The sequence below is a fragment of the Charadrius vociferus genome, unplaced genomic scaffold, assembly GCF_000708025.1.
Source record: "Charadrius vociferus isolate BGI_N301 unplaced genomic scaffold, ASM70802v2 scaffold65, whole genome shotgun sequence".
Classification (NCBI taxonomy): domain Eukaryota; kingdom Metazoa; phylum Chordata; class Aves; order Charadriiformes; family Charadriidae; genus Charadrius; species Charadrius vociferus.
In genome coordinates this window covers 1735712-1754235 of record NW_009649293.1, presented here as the reverse complement: position 1 = coordinate 1754235, position 18524 = coordinate 1735712, and the positions used below count along the sequence as shown (strand labels likewise).

General features: G+C 39.0%; 1 protein-coding gene across 1 annotated transcript in view; it reads right to left on the bottom strand.

Annotated features, from left to right (window-relative positions):
- Positions 1 to 18524, bottom strand: part of CD226 (CD226 molecule) — a 29672-nt gene that overhangs the window by 1342 nt on the left and 9806 nt on the right. The window contains exons 3-6 of the mRNA XM_009889076.1: positions 16247 to 16249; positions 8733 to 9065; positions 2179 to 2290; positions 1258 to 1318 (exon numbers count right to left, since the gene is read on the bottom strand). Coding sequence (XP_009887378.1) covers positions 1258 to 1318; positions 2179 to 2290; positions 8733 to 9065; positions 16247 to 16249 — 509 coding nt within the window. The remainder of the gene's footprint in view (positions 1 to 1257; positions 1319 to 2178; positions 2291 to 8732; positions 9066 to 16246; positions 16250 to 18524) is intronic.

Sequence of the window (18524 nt, the reverse complement as noted above, 5' to 3'; positions counted from 1 at the left end):
CAAAAAAAAAAAAAAAAAAAAAAAAAAAAAAAAGCTGAAGGATTTTTCTCAAAACAGCTACAGCTTTGAAAAAGGAGAAAAAGGACAAATTTTCCTCATATGCTGATTAATTATTGGGAAATATTCAACCATCAGTCAAAATTTTTTTTGTCTTCTTGTTTTCTACGAATACATTTCAGGTTCAATTCATATGAAAAAAGAAGTTGCACTTTGAATGTGTTTCCCAGCTGTCCCACATCAGGTGCCTGGTAAAGCACCAGCAGAGTGCCCCCTTCCCCTCGCTGAAATAGTCTCCTATGTCAACCTTAAAACATGAATTACTCTAAAGGTCTCAACCATGCTAAGAATTAGTCATGGCATTAAGACAACTTAATGTGATGGTGCCTTGGTTGACAGGCGTGGGAGGAAAGATGGTTTCTGAAGCAAATGGCTAGTTCCGAGAATATGGTCACCCTAGGAAGAGTGTCATTCTGGTACAAACAGTGACCCAAGAGTCAGAATGAGAGAAATGGAAATAGCAGGAGGTCAAAAGGCTTTATAGGACATATCTACAGTGGAGCTCACCATTGGATCATACAGAAGGGCCATCTGGGAGGAGACAGGTGGAAAGCTAAAGTCTCACATCCGCTGTGAGAATGAGGTCATTTCCCTAAGCACGACATTACTTCATACCCCAACTTGGGCTATGCAGAGGATAACGCACAAGCAATGAAGTTGGCTCCTATCTTTCCACTTCTAAACTTCAGGCCTTGAATAGGATTAAAGGGGGGTGGGGATGGGGGGTGGGGGGGGAAAGGATCAGAGCTCCAAAATGTTGATTGTTACAATACAAAAAGAAAGCAGAAGCACTGAAACAGCTGTCCCAATGAATTATAGTGAAGCTGAACGAGAAGAAATAGATAAAGAAAAAGGGTATCACGGGATACAATTTTTTGCCTCAATTTTACAAGTTGTGACTTGAGGAAAAAAATGTTAACAATACAGAAATAATACAAAAGCTAGCAAACCAAAAGAGTTAATTTGTTAATAACACAGAACACAGTAGGGTCTCTAAATGTAGCTGTAAATTATTAAAGAATATTAATTAAAAAATAGTGAATAGCAATAATAGTACTTTGAAACATTCAATTTTTCCTGTCTGTATAGTTTAAGATTAGACTGTAAGATTCAAGGGATATGAAAAGCAGATACAGAAAGAAAGATGTTAAATATACAGTACAAAATACGAGTAAACTCCAACGCTCCAGCTGATCTTACCAGGGTCTGAGTAGAGTATGAAGCTTTTGATAAGGCCTCTGTGATCCTCTTCCTCTTCTTTCTGACAACACACATTCAGTCAGAAACACAGTGCAGGGAACTGCATCATACATGACAGTATAGTCCAAAATATCTAATTCCAGCATACAAGAGAGATGCTGCTATTGCTTACTTTCCCACTGAAACCAATAAATACAATAAAAATCCAAGTAGTCTTTCTTCTGACTTGCAAACTGTAACATGCATGAGATTACCAGTGTTTTTTAAAAGCCTTGATACAGATTAAAAAGGCCCTTTGATTCAGGGGAAAATGCAATAATATATTGCCAACAAGTTCCAGCAGCCTTATATATTGTGGTAGGGGAAGAAATATTTTTTCTGTTCACTATTTCCGCTCACATCGGAAGCAGAGATTCTGGATCAGACTACTAGTGTATATTTGGCAAGGAATTCAGCAAACTTAGATAATGGTTTAAAATATTAGTTTGGCTCCAGCTGTGAGCAAATTTGGAACATAAAATCAGAAGACAAAAAATACTAGAAGATGTAGAAAACCTCAAGTCATCACCTGTCCTTCTCCATGCACAAAATAGGAACAGCCTATGCCTAAGTTTATGTTATTCCTGACAAATCACCCTTGGCATGAAGTTTCAGCTAATACCATTGTAAACAATTAGCTTACTAAGGAAAATGAGTAAGCTATTTGTTTTCCTAATGTGAAAAAAAAAAAAAAAAAAAAAGTCACTTCTTTCATAGGCTGTGGAACTGATTAGTTTTTTCATGTTTAAAATTTTGGCAAGAAAATTCAATTTTCACATCTACCTTTTCTTTAATTGCCTCTGAAGAGGATAGTAGGATGAGCTGTTAACACCTTCATACTTACGTGCTTCAATATATTAAGCAAACTGGTTTGTTACTCACTTTTTGCAATAAGCAGTGGTGATGCAGAAGATCAGTAGGAAAACTAACAGTAAGACAGCAGCAGAAATTCCTCCAGCTATGTAGATAATAAACCATTTACCATCCCAAGCTGCTAAAATACAATTGTAATAAATATGATTAGTATTTTGTATAAACCAGCATGAACTTTTTATGACAAACTAAGTTGAAAATCAACAATTATGTAGACACCTACTTCCATGACAGCTCATGCTCAATATTGAGACCTCATAACCATTTCCTCATTTCTAAAATGCTTTTGTTATGCTGAACTCACTCTTATGAAAGTTGGGACTGGGATGACCAAAGGTGAGTGAACACAGCACAATGGTATGAAAAAAACAGTGATGCTTTGTGTAATCCTTTCCCATCTCCTTCCCTCCCCTGGTAAGAAAGCAGTCCATACATCAGTGACTCAATATATGGATAATAAAAACACTGAGATTATTTAAGTGAATGTTCTTGGCGTTGTAAAGGTTGTCCCATAAGAGATACCTAACACTCATGCCATAACTTCGATGGGCAACAAGATATTTTTCAGAGTACCAGGCAGATCATCTCAGTCATCAAGAGATTTTCTATTCAGTACTGAACACAGCTGTATCAGTTATTTTCCACTCTAATTCATAAAGAAATCTGTCCATGTTTTAACAAAAATATTTCCACAAAAATTTCTCCCATTGTGATCGCTATTTTTTTTTTGATAACCTTGTACTTTACATGCTTTGATGATGGATGTCAGGAAACCCACCCTATTTGTTCTAGCCTAAGCAAAAATGCTTTCTTTGGCAATTACAGTCAAGTCAGGAAAAGTTACATTTATAGTAACTTTGTTTAAAATGCATTGACTTCTTCAGTATGGAGTCACATCTTCAAATGAAGCTAAGGGGCAACATGTAATAACAAAAGGGTAGAGACAGACAAGACAACAGATTTAAGGTATAAATCAATATATTCTTATCGTGCCCAAGTTTACGGAGAGGTAATGTCTCATTTTTGCAGTGGAAAAAGCTGGAGGAAAGAACAGAGGTAATATACTCAAAGTCGCACAGGAAGCCCACAACAAAAGTCTTCAGTACAGTTGTGCATTTAAAACACTTATGATTTTTTTTCTTGTCACAATTCCAAACTTGGCTAGTGGTAGCACTAAAAAAAAAAAAAAAAAAAAAAAGAAGAGTGTGTTAAACCACCAAATTTTAAATCACCTTTTTGCAGCCCACCACAGTGCCCTGCTTCCTGCCTCTCTGTCGCATCTCTGCACTACTGCTCTGTAGGCTTGGGACTAGAGCACAAAAAGCAAGCAAACACAAATAGTATGTAACGAACATTTCCATACATAGTGTATTTGTGACTGGCAGTATCAGCTCCTACAGGAAACGTCTTAGCCAGATGATCTTACCAACTTCTAGCAGTCTCAAGTGACCTTATGTGTCAGCAATGTCTTGAGGAGGCAAGCATTGCATGTGGCTCTGCCCAGTCGACTGCCAAAAAAGAATTATTTCCTGCATGTTCTTCAGTTTCTCAACATGTGGGAGTAAAACAAAACAAGAAGCACAGAAAAGTGAGGATGTCCTGGCATGGAAAAGGAGTAATGCCTCTTGCATTGCTTATTACAAGAGATGGTGGTGATATCTTATGGCAACAAACTTGTTTCTTGTGTTTCAGATAAACTCTAGCCATTCTTTGGTGAACAGGGACTAAAAAACTGTCTTCAGATTAGACCCTCTTCAATGTTCTGCACACTGTACAGAGGCAGATAGCATCTGAAGATGAAACCATGACTACCTCAAAGAGCTTTCATTCTGGTTAGATAAGAAAGTTACATGCTTAGTTCACAGACAAAGGAAAACAATCAGTATCGCGAAGGACAGTAATCCCAGCTAACCAGCTATCGCCAGGTGGCTTTTCTCTCCTGGATCAAAAAAATTGACAGCTACTTATCTGGCTGTCCTTAATACCAGTTGAGACTTGCTCAGGTACACCTCTTTGGTATTAATGTGCTCATTGGAAAGGATAACCAAAAATACCAATTACAGAAGTTTCTTATCCTTGAATTCCAATGTTATTTTACGGGAAAAAAAAAAAAGAAAGAAAATTCTCTCAGAAGTTTATGCTGCTGAAGGTATGTGACACAATAGAGACAGCTGCCCAATAACAAAACCTGATGTCTTTTGTATAATAACTGCATATGAAATCACTCTACTTGCAGCATGTCTTAAACTACTGTGTACTTAAGATGACAGGGTGGTACATATAGCTATGTCCAAATTCAGGAAAAATTGTAAATTTTTTTTCCAAGTGTTTAGCTACCCACCACAGAAAATCTTTATCTATGCCAATGAGTACTTAACAGAAATAAGAAGAAAACATCCTGTAAGCAATAAAGAAAAATTTTTAAAATCTTATATTTAATTATCATCAAGGATAAGTGAATCTGGATAGAGTTCCAGACTTCAGCAGCATCCCCACCCTTCAGCCTAAGCACTCCAGGCCTCATTTTTCTTCTGAAGTTTCACCTTCAGTTTTATCAGGTCAAGATAATAATCTCTGAGTTAATGAGTTTGAAAGCTGAGATTATCAGCTGTCAGTTAAATTTGGATAAGAAAAATCATTAGATTTTTTTTTAGAACTGACAACAACTCAAAGGCCTTTTGCCTTTTCTCATTTGAAGTGAGCAAAGCCTTCCTGAAGCATTTGTTTTCTGTAACTACACAAAACCTTTTGCAATTACTGACTTTAACATAACATTCAAGATTTTGCAGAAACATGTCAGAGGCTTGTCATATGTATCTTTAGTTCTTCTGTTCTCATCAAAGGTGATATGCTGATGGGAGGCTATTAAGTGTATTTTCAGCATCAGTACAATTTCTGCTAAGTATTAGACAACGTGTCCCTTTCTTCCCCATCTTCATAGCCTTGGCATTTTCTCTGCAAGATTGTGAAATTTGGAGGGGGGGAAAGTTTTCGACCTTCAGCGCTCTGACTTCGGTTTTGAGGAGAAAGCACTGATGGGCCAGACAGTTATTGCTTTTAACAAGAGATTTGAACTGCACTGCAAGGATCTTCATGTAACTTGTCACATGCCTTGCTGGACTGGCACGTATGGTATGCTAAATAGACATCACTGAAATAATTTTGCCCAAAACTGAAAGGCAGAAATCCAGCACGAATGCATTTATGCCCAGAGAAAGGTGGTTTGTTGAATAGAAACCCACAGACATGGACCAATATCTTTTGTTCATATTGGATGAATTCCTGAAGACAGAAGGGAAGCAGGGAACTGCTGGAGAGGGTCCAGCAAAGGGCAACAAAGATGATTAGGGGACTGGAGCACCTTTCTTATGAGGAAAGGCTGAGGGACTTGGGTCTCTTTAGTCTAGAGAAAAGAAGATTGAGGGGGGATCTTATTAATACATACAAATACTTAATGGGAGGATGCCAGGGGGATGGGAGCAGTCTTTTTTCAGTGGCGCCCAGTGATAGGACGAGGGGTAATGGGCATAAACTTGAACATAGGAAGTTCCATCTTAACATGAGAAGGAACGGGTTGGACTAGATGATCTCCAGAGGTCCCTTCCAACCCTAACAATTCTGTGAATTCTGTGAATTCTGTGAATTCTGTAATTTCACTCCTACCCTGATTCTCCTCACCTGTGACCGCAGCTTTATTTTCTGTCTGTTTTCTATGGCACAGAAGTACTGCTGCCTCCTCCCAGCTCAGAAGGACTTTATGATAACCCTCAATGACTGAACAAGTAGTCCCTTGCTTTTCACCTGGGTGCTATGAAGATCATACTGGCTGCTATTGAAAGACATTTAAAGGACAATTTCAAGGCACAGTCAACATGGATTCAAAAAGGGAAAGTCCTGTCTAACTAATATGATATCCTTTTAGGATAAGGTCACCTGCCATGGTGACCATATTAATATTAATAGAATATTAATAGAATATTAATAGACTTTTTAGAAGGAGACATATGGTGGAGAACACATCAGAAATTAATTCAAAGTCTCTTGAACACATTATATAATTATGTAATATTCAGCCTCCTGTTTCTGTAAGTGTTTTCCAACAAAAGATACACTACTTTACATATGCATGTTGCTTTATGTGTTCCAGGTTTTGAGGTCAAAAAAGATTTGCAGAAGACCCATTTCAGCTTACTGAAAAACAACAATCACAATATTTAGTGGGATAGAACAGACAAACTTAGTGATATTGAATGGATCTCATGGTTTTATTTGCACTGATGTTCGAAAACATTAAATGCAGCATGCCAACTTCTACTGATACAAATGCAAGAATATCACAGGCTTTCCCAACACCTGAATACCTTTCCCTCTCTCTTCCTTTTTTCTTCATAGGAATTTGGTGCTGTTTCTCCTTGCAAAAATAAATTCACCTTCAGACAAGAAGGAAGTTCCTTCTTTCTACAGCACCACCTCTTTGAATTAGCAGTTTTGGAACTATTATCAGTTCTGCAAATAATCCTGTGCTCTTATTTCCACCTCCTTTCACCCAGGATTCCTCCTTTTTAAAATTTTTTGGCATCTTCTCAATGACAGCTTCTCAAAACAAAAGAAAAAAAAAGGAAAAAATAGTTTCTTATTGTTCCTCTTGCTCTCTTTTAACATAAACAGAGTTTACTGTTTACAGTGCAGCTATCCTCTCAGCTCCTAGACTGAGCATTTCAAAATATCCCTGGAACTGGGCAAGGTGAGAAGATTTGCAGTACCCATGCAGAAGCACACCAACAGACAAAAAACATTGGAAGAGTTTGGCAGAAAATCCAAGCTAGAGTGTAGCTTAGCTGTAACGCTGAGCCAAAGAAAATGAAGTGACTGAGCTGGTAGAACATACATAAAAAATAGCGTAGCAAGTTTCTGTCACCACTTGTTTTATTCAAACCACAGCTGTTGCATCAAGCAAAGTCACTTATGAGTTTGTAAGAGACTTCACTGGCTTTACCACAGGGTGCAGTGGGAGCTGCTGCTGCCTGGCCTGCCCCTCCTTTCCCCTTAGTGTTTCCCATATCTCACTGGAAATATTAATTGTGTGTTATGAAACTGTTCCAAATGTTAAAGAGAAATAATTGGAAATCCTTGACACTCCACTTGCTTTATAATTAATGAAAATTCAACAAATGCACTTCATAATATGGAGTGAGGGTTTAAAAGGGATACAATGGGGTATTTTCTGAATCATGCTGTACTTCAGTTTCTTCAGTGGTTTCATACCTTTTTTTCTCCCATAAAGAGGCATAACCATGCTGGCATTGTTAGCACTAGAAATGATAAATAGCATTTGTTTCAAGAGCAAAAGAAGCATGGAAACTAAGCTTTTGTTTTGGAGAAGAAATAATTTGTGTAGGTAGAACTGACAATTTTTAAAGTTACTGTATTTTTGTATGTAAACCATTATATGGTTTCATTTTAGTATGAACAGTACTGCACTTGGAGTAAACAAGAAATATTTATGTTGCTCTACAATTTGGATATGCTTGATTATATGAATTCAGTCAACATTTTGAAATCCAAATGTTTAAAATTATCAGAGGTGAGAGGAATTTTTCTCCTGATACCCCTTTTCTTTTCATCACATTCTGCTCAATTTAATGGACTTTTATGTTCAAGTATTCAGAGTAAAGCAGGTCAGCATTTTTTTCCCAAGCATGTTCTCCACTTCTGAATAACAATATCACACATATTCTGAAGTTTCATACCCCATGCCACAGCTCTTAATAGTGCCAACAAATGGTCTACTAATAGTTATTTATTACCAGGAACAAAAGTAGTACCCTCAAAAGATACCACAGAGAGGGACTGAATTCTGCAACAGGAGAAGGACTGGGGTGGTACAAGAACGGCACCTTCAAAATGCATGCTATAGAGAAGAACCAAAAGTGAGCTTTTTTCAGTCATAACAGAAAATAGAAGTAAAGGAGGGATTCAGCTCACAGTTTGAGAAATCTTGTTTTAAGTGTCTACATATGGAGACCTGAGTTCCCATTATAATCACACTGTGACAATAGTCACAGCAAAACCTGGAGAGCTTCTCAACTCCCCCTAAGGAAACTCTTTACATGAATGAGGTAGAGGCCGTTTTACAAATTTTTACATTTTCAAATCAGCGTGTGCTCTTTGCCTTTTTTGGAGGGTAGGTCTCTGCCTGGGGACCCTGTGGTGCACTCTGCTAATGGGGAATTCCCCTCGTGGCTTCTCTGGGAGAATGCCCACCTCTCCCTGCAAACTCGGGCAGTCTCTCCTCTTCCAAAGCGTCTCCTTCCTAACATCAAACAAGTTTCTCACAAACAGGTCTAAAGTCCCATAATGAGATCAGACAACCTTAAAACCAGCTTCTTTCTGTTGGAAACAAGATTAATTGTTAACTTTGCTGTCTTTTACAGGCTCTAATTGGAATGTGGTATATAAATAAACCCTCACTTGTTATTGATGAGTTATTTTATAAGGGTAAAAGTGCTAATACCGCAGAAGGTCCTACTGTAAAAATATTTATCACTTCCTCCTTTACTTACCAGCCACAGTAAAACTCATCACATAGGTTTTGTTTCTTCCTGTAGCTACACAGCGGTATGTTGCAAAGTCAGAGTCGGTAATGTTTTGAATGACGATCATAGAGTTTGCCTGATCAGAGCAATCCACCAGTGTACGCTCTTTGAAATCTGGACCAAAGCTTTGCTTTCCTGATGAGTTGCACAGAACAATAATATCTACCTGATCTGCTTTAATCCTTTCCCACTTCACTTGCTGCACTGAATCTCCAATTTTATAAGGGCAAGTAAAAGCGACATTTCCTCCTGGCTTGGTAAAGACGTGGTTATTTTGTTTCTCAGATACTTCAAAAGCATCTGTGGAAAAGGAGAAAAAAAAAACCAAAACAAAAAACTGCTTAAAATTCATTCAAGGGAACTTTAGTATCAACAATTCCTGTGTGACAAATATTAATAAAATTGACTTACAGCAGAAAAATACTCAAATAATTCAAAATATTGAAAAATGTCATTTACACATATCTATGACTATACTTTTGCGCACATTTAGACAAAATGGTCTTAAGGAACTGTGCAGCTGTGATGACATTGCAAGAAGACTATTTCTATACATTTTGAGCACATGGATGTTTTATTAACAGTTTTAGCAAATATTCAACAGCATAAATTATGGGGACAATCTAATTAAATTTGTGATAGTCTTGTTCTGCCTTCACACTAATTATAATAAGAAAATGGTTTGATGTGACCCTCAGGACATGCATTAGTAAATTATCTTAAAAGACATTCCAGCCTAGGAACTACAGTTCTCCCATTCACAAACTCCACCACTTAAATAAAAAAAATTCTTATCCCTTCCTATACTCTACTTGGGAAAAACCTGTGTGATATTGGCTGTGGTATCAAAGGAGGCTTCCAAACAGATTCAAGACTTCCACCACATCCGAACCATAGATATATTGTATCTTAAACATAGAATCATAGAATCATTGAGGTTGGAAGAGACCTTTAAGATCATTGAGTCCAACCATTAAACTGACACTGCGAAAACCACCACTAAACCCTGTCCCTAAGCACCACATCTACATGTCTTTTAAATACCTCCAGGGATGGCGACTCTACCACTTCCCTCAGCAGCCTACACCAATGCTTGACAACCTTTTCTGTGAAGATATTTTTCCTAATATCCACCCTAAACCTCCCCTGGCACAACTTGAGGCCATTTCCTCTTGTCCTATCTCTTGTTACTTGGGAGAAGACACCGACCCCCACCTGACTACAACCTCCTTTCAGGTAGTTGTAGAGCGCAATAAGGTCTCCCCTCAGCCTCCTTTTCTCCAGGATGAACAACCCCAGTTGCAGCAGTTGCTCCTCATGAGACTTGTGCTCTACACCCCTCACCAGCTTCATTGCCTTTCTGTGGACACGCTCCAGCACCTCAATGTTTTTCTTGTAGTGAGGGGCCCAGAACTGAACACAGTATTTGAGGTAGGGCCCCACCACTGCTAAGTACAGGGGGACAATCACTTCCCTAGGCCTGCTGGCCATACTATCCCTGACACAAGCCAGAATGCTGTTGGCCTTCTTGACCACCTGGGCACACTGCTGGCTAGTGTTCAGCCAGCTGTTGACCAACACCCCCAGGTCCTTTTGCAGCCACTCTTCCCCAGTCCTGTAGTGCTGCGTGGGTTGTTATATTGGGGTTATTTTTGACTGAAATCCCCCCGGTCTGAGTTATTTTTTTTAGTAATAGAATTCACTGTTTACAAATTAAAAAAAACAATTTTAAATCTTCAATAGAAAGATTTTCAATATTTCTGATATTCAGAGCTTTCAAAAACCACTTGGTTTCTAAAGTCAGCTTTCTAACGCCTGTATCTCATAAGTTAGGGTTAACACTGTCATCTTTTTGAAGACTTTAACGTTGAAAAAGATTCATAATCAGACTGCTTTTCCTACACGGTAAAAGGACTGATCTTTCAAACTTTTCAATGAGTTTCTTTTTTTATTAGATGTCTTTAAGTCAAAAAATGTCACTACTATATAGTTTTTATGTGTTTGCCTCTATCTATGGCAAAAACTGGAAGCTGAGACAAATTGCATTGGAAAAAATGGCATTCATTAAATGCACCAAAATCTGTTTATAAAAAAAGTTTTAAAATTAAGCTGTAGCCAGATTCATGGGATGGGATGGTTACAGTATCACTCTAGGTGGAACTAAATATGCTGTAGGACTGAGCTAGATTTAGATCCTCCTTGCTATTACATTTTTATCAAAAATCTAGGGCAAAAATTGCTGGTGTACCGTATTGCTTTGGACGCTGGTACTGCCAGGATTGTCAAAATCATAGGTACTAGAGAAATCAATACAGGGTGGCCTAGCTCACCTCCTCAGCTAGATGCAAAGAACAGTAAGATTCCATGTGGCAAGCATCTAGGAATAAATGATTCCATTCATGTTGACAGGATGGAGACTTGTTGTGGAAGTCCATGACTTCTGAGACTTTCACAGTCTCTGTGAAACAGTGAATGAAAAAGTCTAGCCTGCAATTTTTTATCAATGGAACACAGCACAGAAAAATTACATTCCCTCTGCCTTTGGAGACCAGAAGTATGATTAAAACATTGAAATGTTGAAAGACAAAAGGAACTGTGTCTAATGAGTTTACCTAAAAAAAATTAATGAAGAACTTGAAGATCCATGTAGACTGCAGTCAAGGAGACAGAAAGTTAATGACAGACAAGGACAGAAGAGAGATAAATTCACTAAACCAAACAGAAGGTACAACACAGTTGAAGCTAATTAACTCCTTGCACAGCTTGCCAAAGACAGCTAAATTTCTGTTACTGAAGACAGCTGCCAAGGCTGGATAATCATTTAAGATATCATGCTAGTTCCAGCAGAATTTACTCCTGGAAATCTAAGTATTATTCAAATAAGACTACTATGATGGGACGCTGCACTTGCAAAATACGTTCCCTCAAAAGTGCAGTCCCTCAAAAGTCACTACACTAGAAAGGTAATTTTTTTTTTTTTTTATACCTAGCAGATTCAGATCTGCAGATTCAGATCTGCTAGGGAAAAGAAGTAAATGAAAATGTAATTGAAACCAATTTTGTCTTGCCCATTGTATTCTTACAGATCAGATCTTTACCTCCTCGCCCACTTTCCAGACCACTAACTTCCAGCAACTACCTGCTTTACAATAAAACACGTGATAATAATAAACTCTGAGAAATCTTGTCTTCTTCACTGTGCAGTCTTTGCTGTTGTCTTTAGCTATAAGCATGCCAATGTTACCCTGAACTCCAGGTATCTAAACGCTTATCTAAACATGCTTATTAAGGATATTACGTGTATGATAATGATACCTCCCACCTTCCAGAGAATTCCCACCTGACCCAAAGGGCAGAACCAGGACTGTATAAAAAAAAGGCCTTCTTCCCTGCTGCCCTGCTGCACATTTGCTAGAAAAGTATACATTATACATATGGTGAACTGGGAACAAGAAAATAAAATCTTTTCCACCAAAATAATGACAATCCCTTCTGTCATAAAATTTGCTAGTTAACTTTGTATGTTGTATTTGAGAAAAAATATATCACAGTTTCTCAATAATACATGATACTACAACATACTATAGTATACTGTAACAGGTACATGACAAAACTAAACTTGCCTTAAAATTCAGTGAAGAATTTCCATATACAAATCTTGATATATTTGTGTAATTTGCTGGTGTACAAATAATAAATAATATGTTAATAGTGAGAACTATGTACAAGCAGCCAAAATAAAAGTGAAAGAGTTTCGAGATTCTCAGCTGCTGCACATTCTGTCATAACCATTTTCAAACACAGACATCATGACACATTTCATTTTTTTGCATTGCATGTGTATTTTACTTGACAATATGCAGCAATATTCAGGTACTTTCACTCTTGATGAAAGATGTCAATTGCTCCCCTTCTTACAATAGGATACCTTGCAAAACTTAAATGATTATGTAAGGCACATACAGTGGAGAATCAGGCCTACGTAGTTCTAATTAAATCTTCCAAGTACATTGAAGTGTTCCAGGCTTTTGTTTTAAGCAATTGTCCCATTTTATTTTGACACTAGCATCAGCATAGCTCTTTCATCCTCCCTCTCCTCTGTTCGATCACTTACTTTATTTAGCACCTTTCTGCACACAGTTTCTTTGCTCTCAGCCTGGTACGCGTGGGATGAGAACCTCCCGCTTTGAGAAATACTTCTACGGGAAAAAGGCACACCGCACACCCACCTACCTTCACCCACACACACGCACAACCCAAGGTGACACACCACGTGTGAGCATTTCAGAAACGCTAAAAAAATATATGTATCATCGCATCTGACAAAAAAAGACTTCCCCTGCCCTCTGCTCATTCCGGCCACTGCCACTGCTGCCTCCTCTGCCCGCTGCCATGGCCACGTCATCTTCCTCCTGGACAGAACATAGGAGGAGGTGGGAGCACCCATGGTAGGTGCACTTACCTCTGCTTAGTAAAGAAGTGGTCTGTATTTGATATCCTCCCCGCATCCCTTGGCATAATGTTATCTCATCATATCTTGCAGTTATGCTTTTTTCTATCGGCTTTAGGGCAATGAGACATAAAAGGAGCAAAAATGTAAGCCTTCCTATTTTTAAAAACATAATCTTTCAGAATTTTTCTTGGGAGGCAAATCTCAGAAATACAGAGGTATAAAACAGTGTAAACTAACTTCCCAGGATTTAAAAGATCAAGCAACTAAAATGAGCTTCTGTGGCAGGGAAATTGTTGAAATTAAGAAATTCCTTTTGGAGGGAAAATAAAATAATGGTATAATCTTCCCCACCACCCACCCCAGTGCCTTTGCTATAAGCAAGTAAAAATTGAAATCAATGTCATGTAAAAGTTTGGTCCCCATTCTTTTGGGTAAAGTCATTATACTTTTTGGCTTCTGTCATTCTTTTAGTCTCAATAGAATTAGCTGGGTTTGTTGCTTCAAAGGAAAGTTCCTTAGATCCAAAAAAGGCCAATGGAATCCTGGGCTGCATAGGGAAGAGTGTGTCTAGTAGGTCGAGGGAGGTCATTCTCCCCATCTACTTGGCACTGGTGAGGCCACAACTGGAATACTGTGTCCAGTTTGGGGCTCCCCAGTTCAAGAGGGACACGGAACTGCTGGAGAGAGTCCAGCGAAGGGCAACCAAGACGATTGAGGGGGATTGGAGCATCTCCCTTATGAGGAAAGGCTGAGAGAGCTGTGACTCTTTAGCCTGGAGTAGAGAAGGCTGAGGGGAGACCTTATTATTGCTTATAAATATCTAAAGGGTGGGTGGAAGGAGGATGGAGCCACACTCTTCTCACTGGTTCCCAGTGACAGGACGAGGGGCAATTGGAGTAAGTTGGAACATAGGAAGTTCCATTCCAACACACGGAAAAACTTCTTTACGGTTCGGGTGACAGAGCACTGGAACAGGCTGCCCAGGGGGGGTGTGGAGTCCCCTTCTCTGGAGATTTTCAAAACCTGCCTGGATGCAGTCCTGAGTAATGTGCTGTAGGCAATCCTGCTTTAGCAGGGGAGTTGGACTAGATGAGCTCTAGAGGTCCCTTCCAACTCTAAAAATTCTGTGATTCTGTGATCCCTGGCCTTGTTTTCAGCTACATTATTAATTTTTAAAGTCAGTATCTGTGACATTTTAATTACTGTTCACTGCAGGTTTTACCAATCCCAGATTTATAATCTTACACAAGGTGCAGAGTTTCACTCTGGACTACACATAAATGTCATGCATACCTCTTAAAACCATATACAAAAGAAATAAAATTCATACTTCAACATCAGTTCTGGAACTTCAGAAGAGCAAAATTCAGCACAGTAAAATAAAATGCATTGAAACACACCTCTAGCTTTGCATGTTTCTGCATCTCTGCTGAGGCTTAAATCTTAACAGAGGTTAAGTGCTACCAGAGCTGCTTTTATACAGAGAGAATTGCATCAGCTGCTGTGGGCAAATGCGCACACTGCCCAGCAACAAACGCGGGGAGTCCCACCCCACCCTCAGCCATCCCAGCTCACAGATATTTTCCAGGTACCACAAGGTCAGGACAAGTTTGTACTGCTCAGATTGATGGTAACAGAGTTACCGTCAAAGTAGCTGCCCCTAGGAAGTAATGCTCCTCATCAGAAATAACTAATGACCTTAGTGTATTTTTCAAAACTGCAAAGCTAACTTAGCACAGCAAAGACAATTTCCCAGGTCCTACTTGGTTTACTGAAGCTCCGCATAAAAGTGCAATCTTATTCCTCTGCTTATAAGAAGTGGGAAAATAAATTGCAGATGAAAAGGAGGCTTACAATTTTATGAAGATGAACTATCTCTGGGGTTTTTCTTTTCACCAAGAAAATCAACTTTCAGATGAGAAAATACTTCAAGACTGATCCTTTCACCCTTCCTGAATAGGCTAAATATGGAATTATATTTAGCTCCCAAACTAATGTCTTCCAACTGTATTAGCACATTCCATGCAATTTTGTTGAGTTTCTAAAAAAATGGTTTTGTCCTTTTTTGAATGAGACAGGAAAATAAGGATGCGTAGCTGTTAAAAAAGTTGGAACAATAAAGATCTTAATTTCTAATGAGCTACTGACACCAGTTCTACCACCAGACTCAGAAACCAACAGTAGTATGGTGTTTGAAAAGGATGTATTTTTCTGATTGCACTACTGTTTGGATTGTAAAGGTTAAAATGAAAGCATTTATACTCCTATACCTTTAAAACACCCTTTTAGATATATATTAAGTTATACTGTGACAATCTGGTGCATCTTTCTGTACCAATTATTAATTCTGCATGATATTATAAAAACTTTGCATGCAATTTTAATTCACTCGCCACCTTCTGTTTGTTTATGCATATTCCACTGCTCTTTGCTGTTATTTTACTCTTTTAAACTGAACTTTAGTTATCTAGAGTGCAAGGAAAAGGAGAATCCAAAGAGAGGGAGAGAGAAAGAGTAAAGTGCTAATAAGAATGAAAAAAACATTCTCTTTTCAGATATAAACATTCATGAACTTCTAGCAAGGAGAATGGGGTTGTTGGTGAAGAAGTCATCTGATAAAAGCATATAAACACTATCCCAGAATTCATCTGCAGGAGAGTCTTGAAAATATAAGAGGTCAGAATTTCAGTTTCATCGTCTCCAGGCATTTCGTCACTTCAGGATGAAGGGAATTTACCTGCAATAGGAGTTCAATGAGCAGAGAGGTAGAGTGACACAGGAGACCGTGCTCAGCCTTCACTTATTGTTAATGATCCATATTGTCTGATAGTGGTTGAAGAGAAATGCTATACTGAGAAACTACGTCACCGCACTCGTGCGTGTGCATGCATTTGTGTCCACCTGCTCATATCTTCCATGAGGGTCCTGAGGGTCAGACTTTAGACAGAGCAAAGAATATCGTGTTTTAAGCCACAGAGAAGAAAAAAGGCAGGGGAGAGGGGAAAGGAAAGGGTGTGAAAAATCAAACCAGCTCCTAAGGACAACTATTTGAGCCAATGTTTCTCAGGAGGGAAAGCCAAGGGTGCCAAGGCAATGGACAGGGGTCACACTTGTGCTGCCCAGCAGCATTATAGTGCCCAGGAGTGCAGTGTGAGGACATGTTGTGGGGTATTGCTGCCCTGCTTCTAATGGATTGTTTTATGTGTTGGAGAAGAAGGAAAGATACAGTTTACTTCATAACAAGTGTGCTATGCAGCTTGGTACTAGGTAAGAAAATGTAAGAAATCTATATATCATCAGTATTTTTTACAAAATGTTTCCTTTCAATTTCATTTTGTCCTTATTAAGTCATAAATTATATTCCTGTCTGACAGGCAAGTTGAAAGAAAGGTTCATCATTAGAAACATAAGCAGCAGAAAGAGGTTTCAGCAGACGGGGAAATTTCAGAACTTAAAATATTAATCACCTCTGAATGATTTCTTTTAGAACATTTGGAAGTGTAATTATCTAAATCTGTAATTCCTTTTACCCTCTGCTTTTTACCTACCCATGTTCATTCCATAACCTAACACGTATTTCCCCAAGTAAAATATTATTTAATCTGTGCTAGTCTGTACTGTCTCCTTAATTTTGAATATTTTAAAACTGGCACTTCCCCTGCAATTGCAGCCTGTAGTGATTTCAAAATTCCATTAAATCAAAATTCCATCCATCACATTTACACTTTGAGAAACAAAACAACAAGTCACAAAAATTTTGGATTTAACTACTGGATGCCACAGCAGTTATGGATGATACTAGAGATAATACCATACTTCAGTTAAATTGAATTTTGCAGTGGTTGCTGCAGTGGCATAGGATTAGGGAATAGTAGCTGAGAAGATGAAGTATTTTTGGCTTATAGAGGTGGGGGAATATTTGCAAAAACCAAAACCAATGAATTCTTTTAACCCACCAGATTCAACTCCAGGTCAGTTTTGGCTTTCCTAGCCCATTCATGCTTGGACAGTGTTTCAAGGTTCCTTCCAGGTCAACTGCCCCTGCTTCCATCTTGTCTATGCTTCCTTTTTATGTTTGAGATTAGTCAGGAGTTTCCTGTTCATCCATGAAGGCCATCTGGCATTTCACTTGATTTCCCGCTTGTCTTGATGGACCATTGGAGAAGGTTTTGCTTGAAAATTTTTTCTCCGTCATCCTTGGGATTCATCCAAGCAGATCTCTGAACAAGCCAAATTCTGCTCTTCTGAAGCCCAGATCCTGGGTTTTTTTTGCTTTTATTCCCTTCTCTTGGGATCATGAACGTCACTATGCAGCCAAGGTTGCTCCTGATCTTCACAACCCAAACAAGTTCTTCTTTCTCTGTAAGCCTGAGGTCGAACAGACTGCATCTTCTCTTCAGTTGTTTAATCATGTGAGTAAGGAAGTTCTCATCAATGCAGTCCAGAAACCTCCCACACTGATTATGCCGAGCTGTGTTGCTCCTCCACAGATAACAGGTGGTCGAACTCTCCCATGAGGACCACAGAATGTGAAGATTCTTCCAGTTGTCTGATGGAGGCTTTGTCTCCATCAGGCCTGATCACCCTGATCAGGCAGTCAATACCATACACTCACCACAACATCACCTGTGTTGTTCTGCCTTCTAATCCTGACACATGAACTCTCATCTGGCTCATCATCCATCACTAGGAAGAACTTCCCACATTCTCACTGGTCTCTCACATAAAGGGCAACTTTCCTCCCCTGTCATCCCCACTTGTCGATCCCAAAAAGCCTGTATACAGCTGTTGCAGCATTCCAGTCATGTGAGCCATCCCACCGTGCCTTTGTGATCCCAATGAGATCATAGTCCTGCAAGTGCATGTAAAGCTCTAATTCCTTGTTTGTTGCCCACACTGTGTTTGCTGGTGTACATGTGGTCATACAGTTGTGTTGATTTCCCAGAAAAGGTGAGAGAGCTTCCCCACATTATGTCCCCTCACCATTTTCTTATTTGTGTGGACACACTTGTAACGGTCACTCTTGTGCCCTGATTTGTTATTTTCAGGGTGTTTCCTGTCCATCTAATCCCACACCATTTGCTTGTCAACCCAGTCCACTTCCTCGCTCACTTGTAGGTTGTCATCTCGCTTTCCTGCTATAGCTCCCCTCACCAGTCTGTTGGCAAGGATGCTTCTTCCCCATGTGCCCAGGTGGATCCTGTCTCTTCCTAGCAGTCCTTAATCATCAGAAAGGGTCCATGGTGACAAAAGGTAACACCTTGTTGTTGACACCAGCGGTGCAACTGGGTCTTGACCCACAAAGT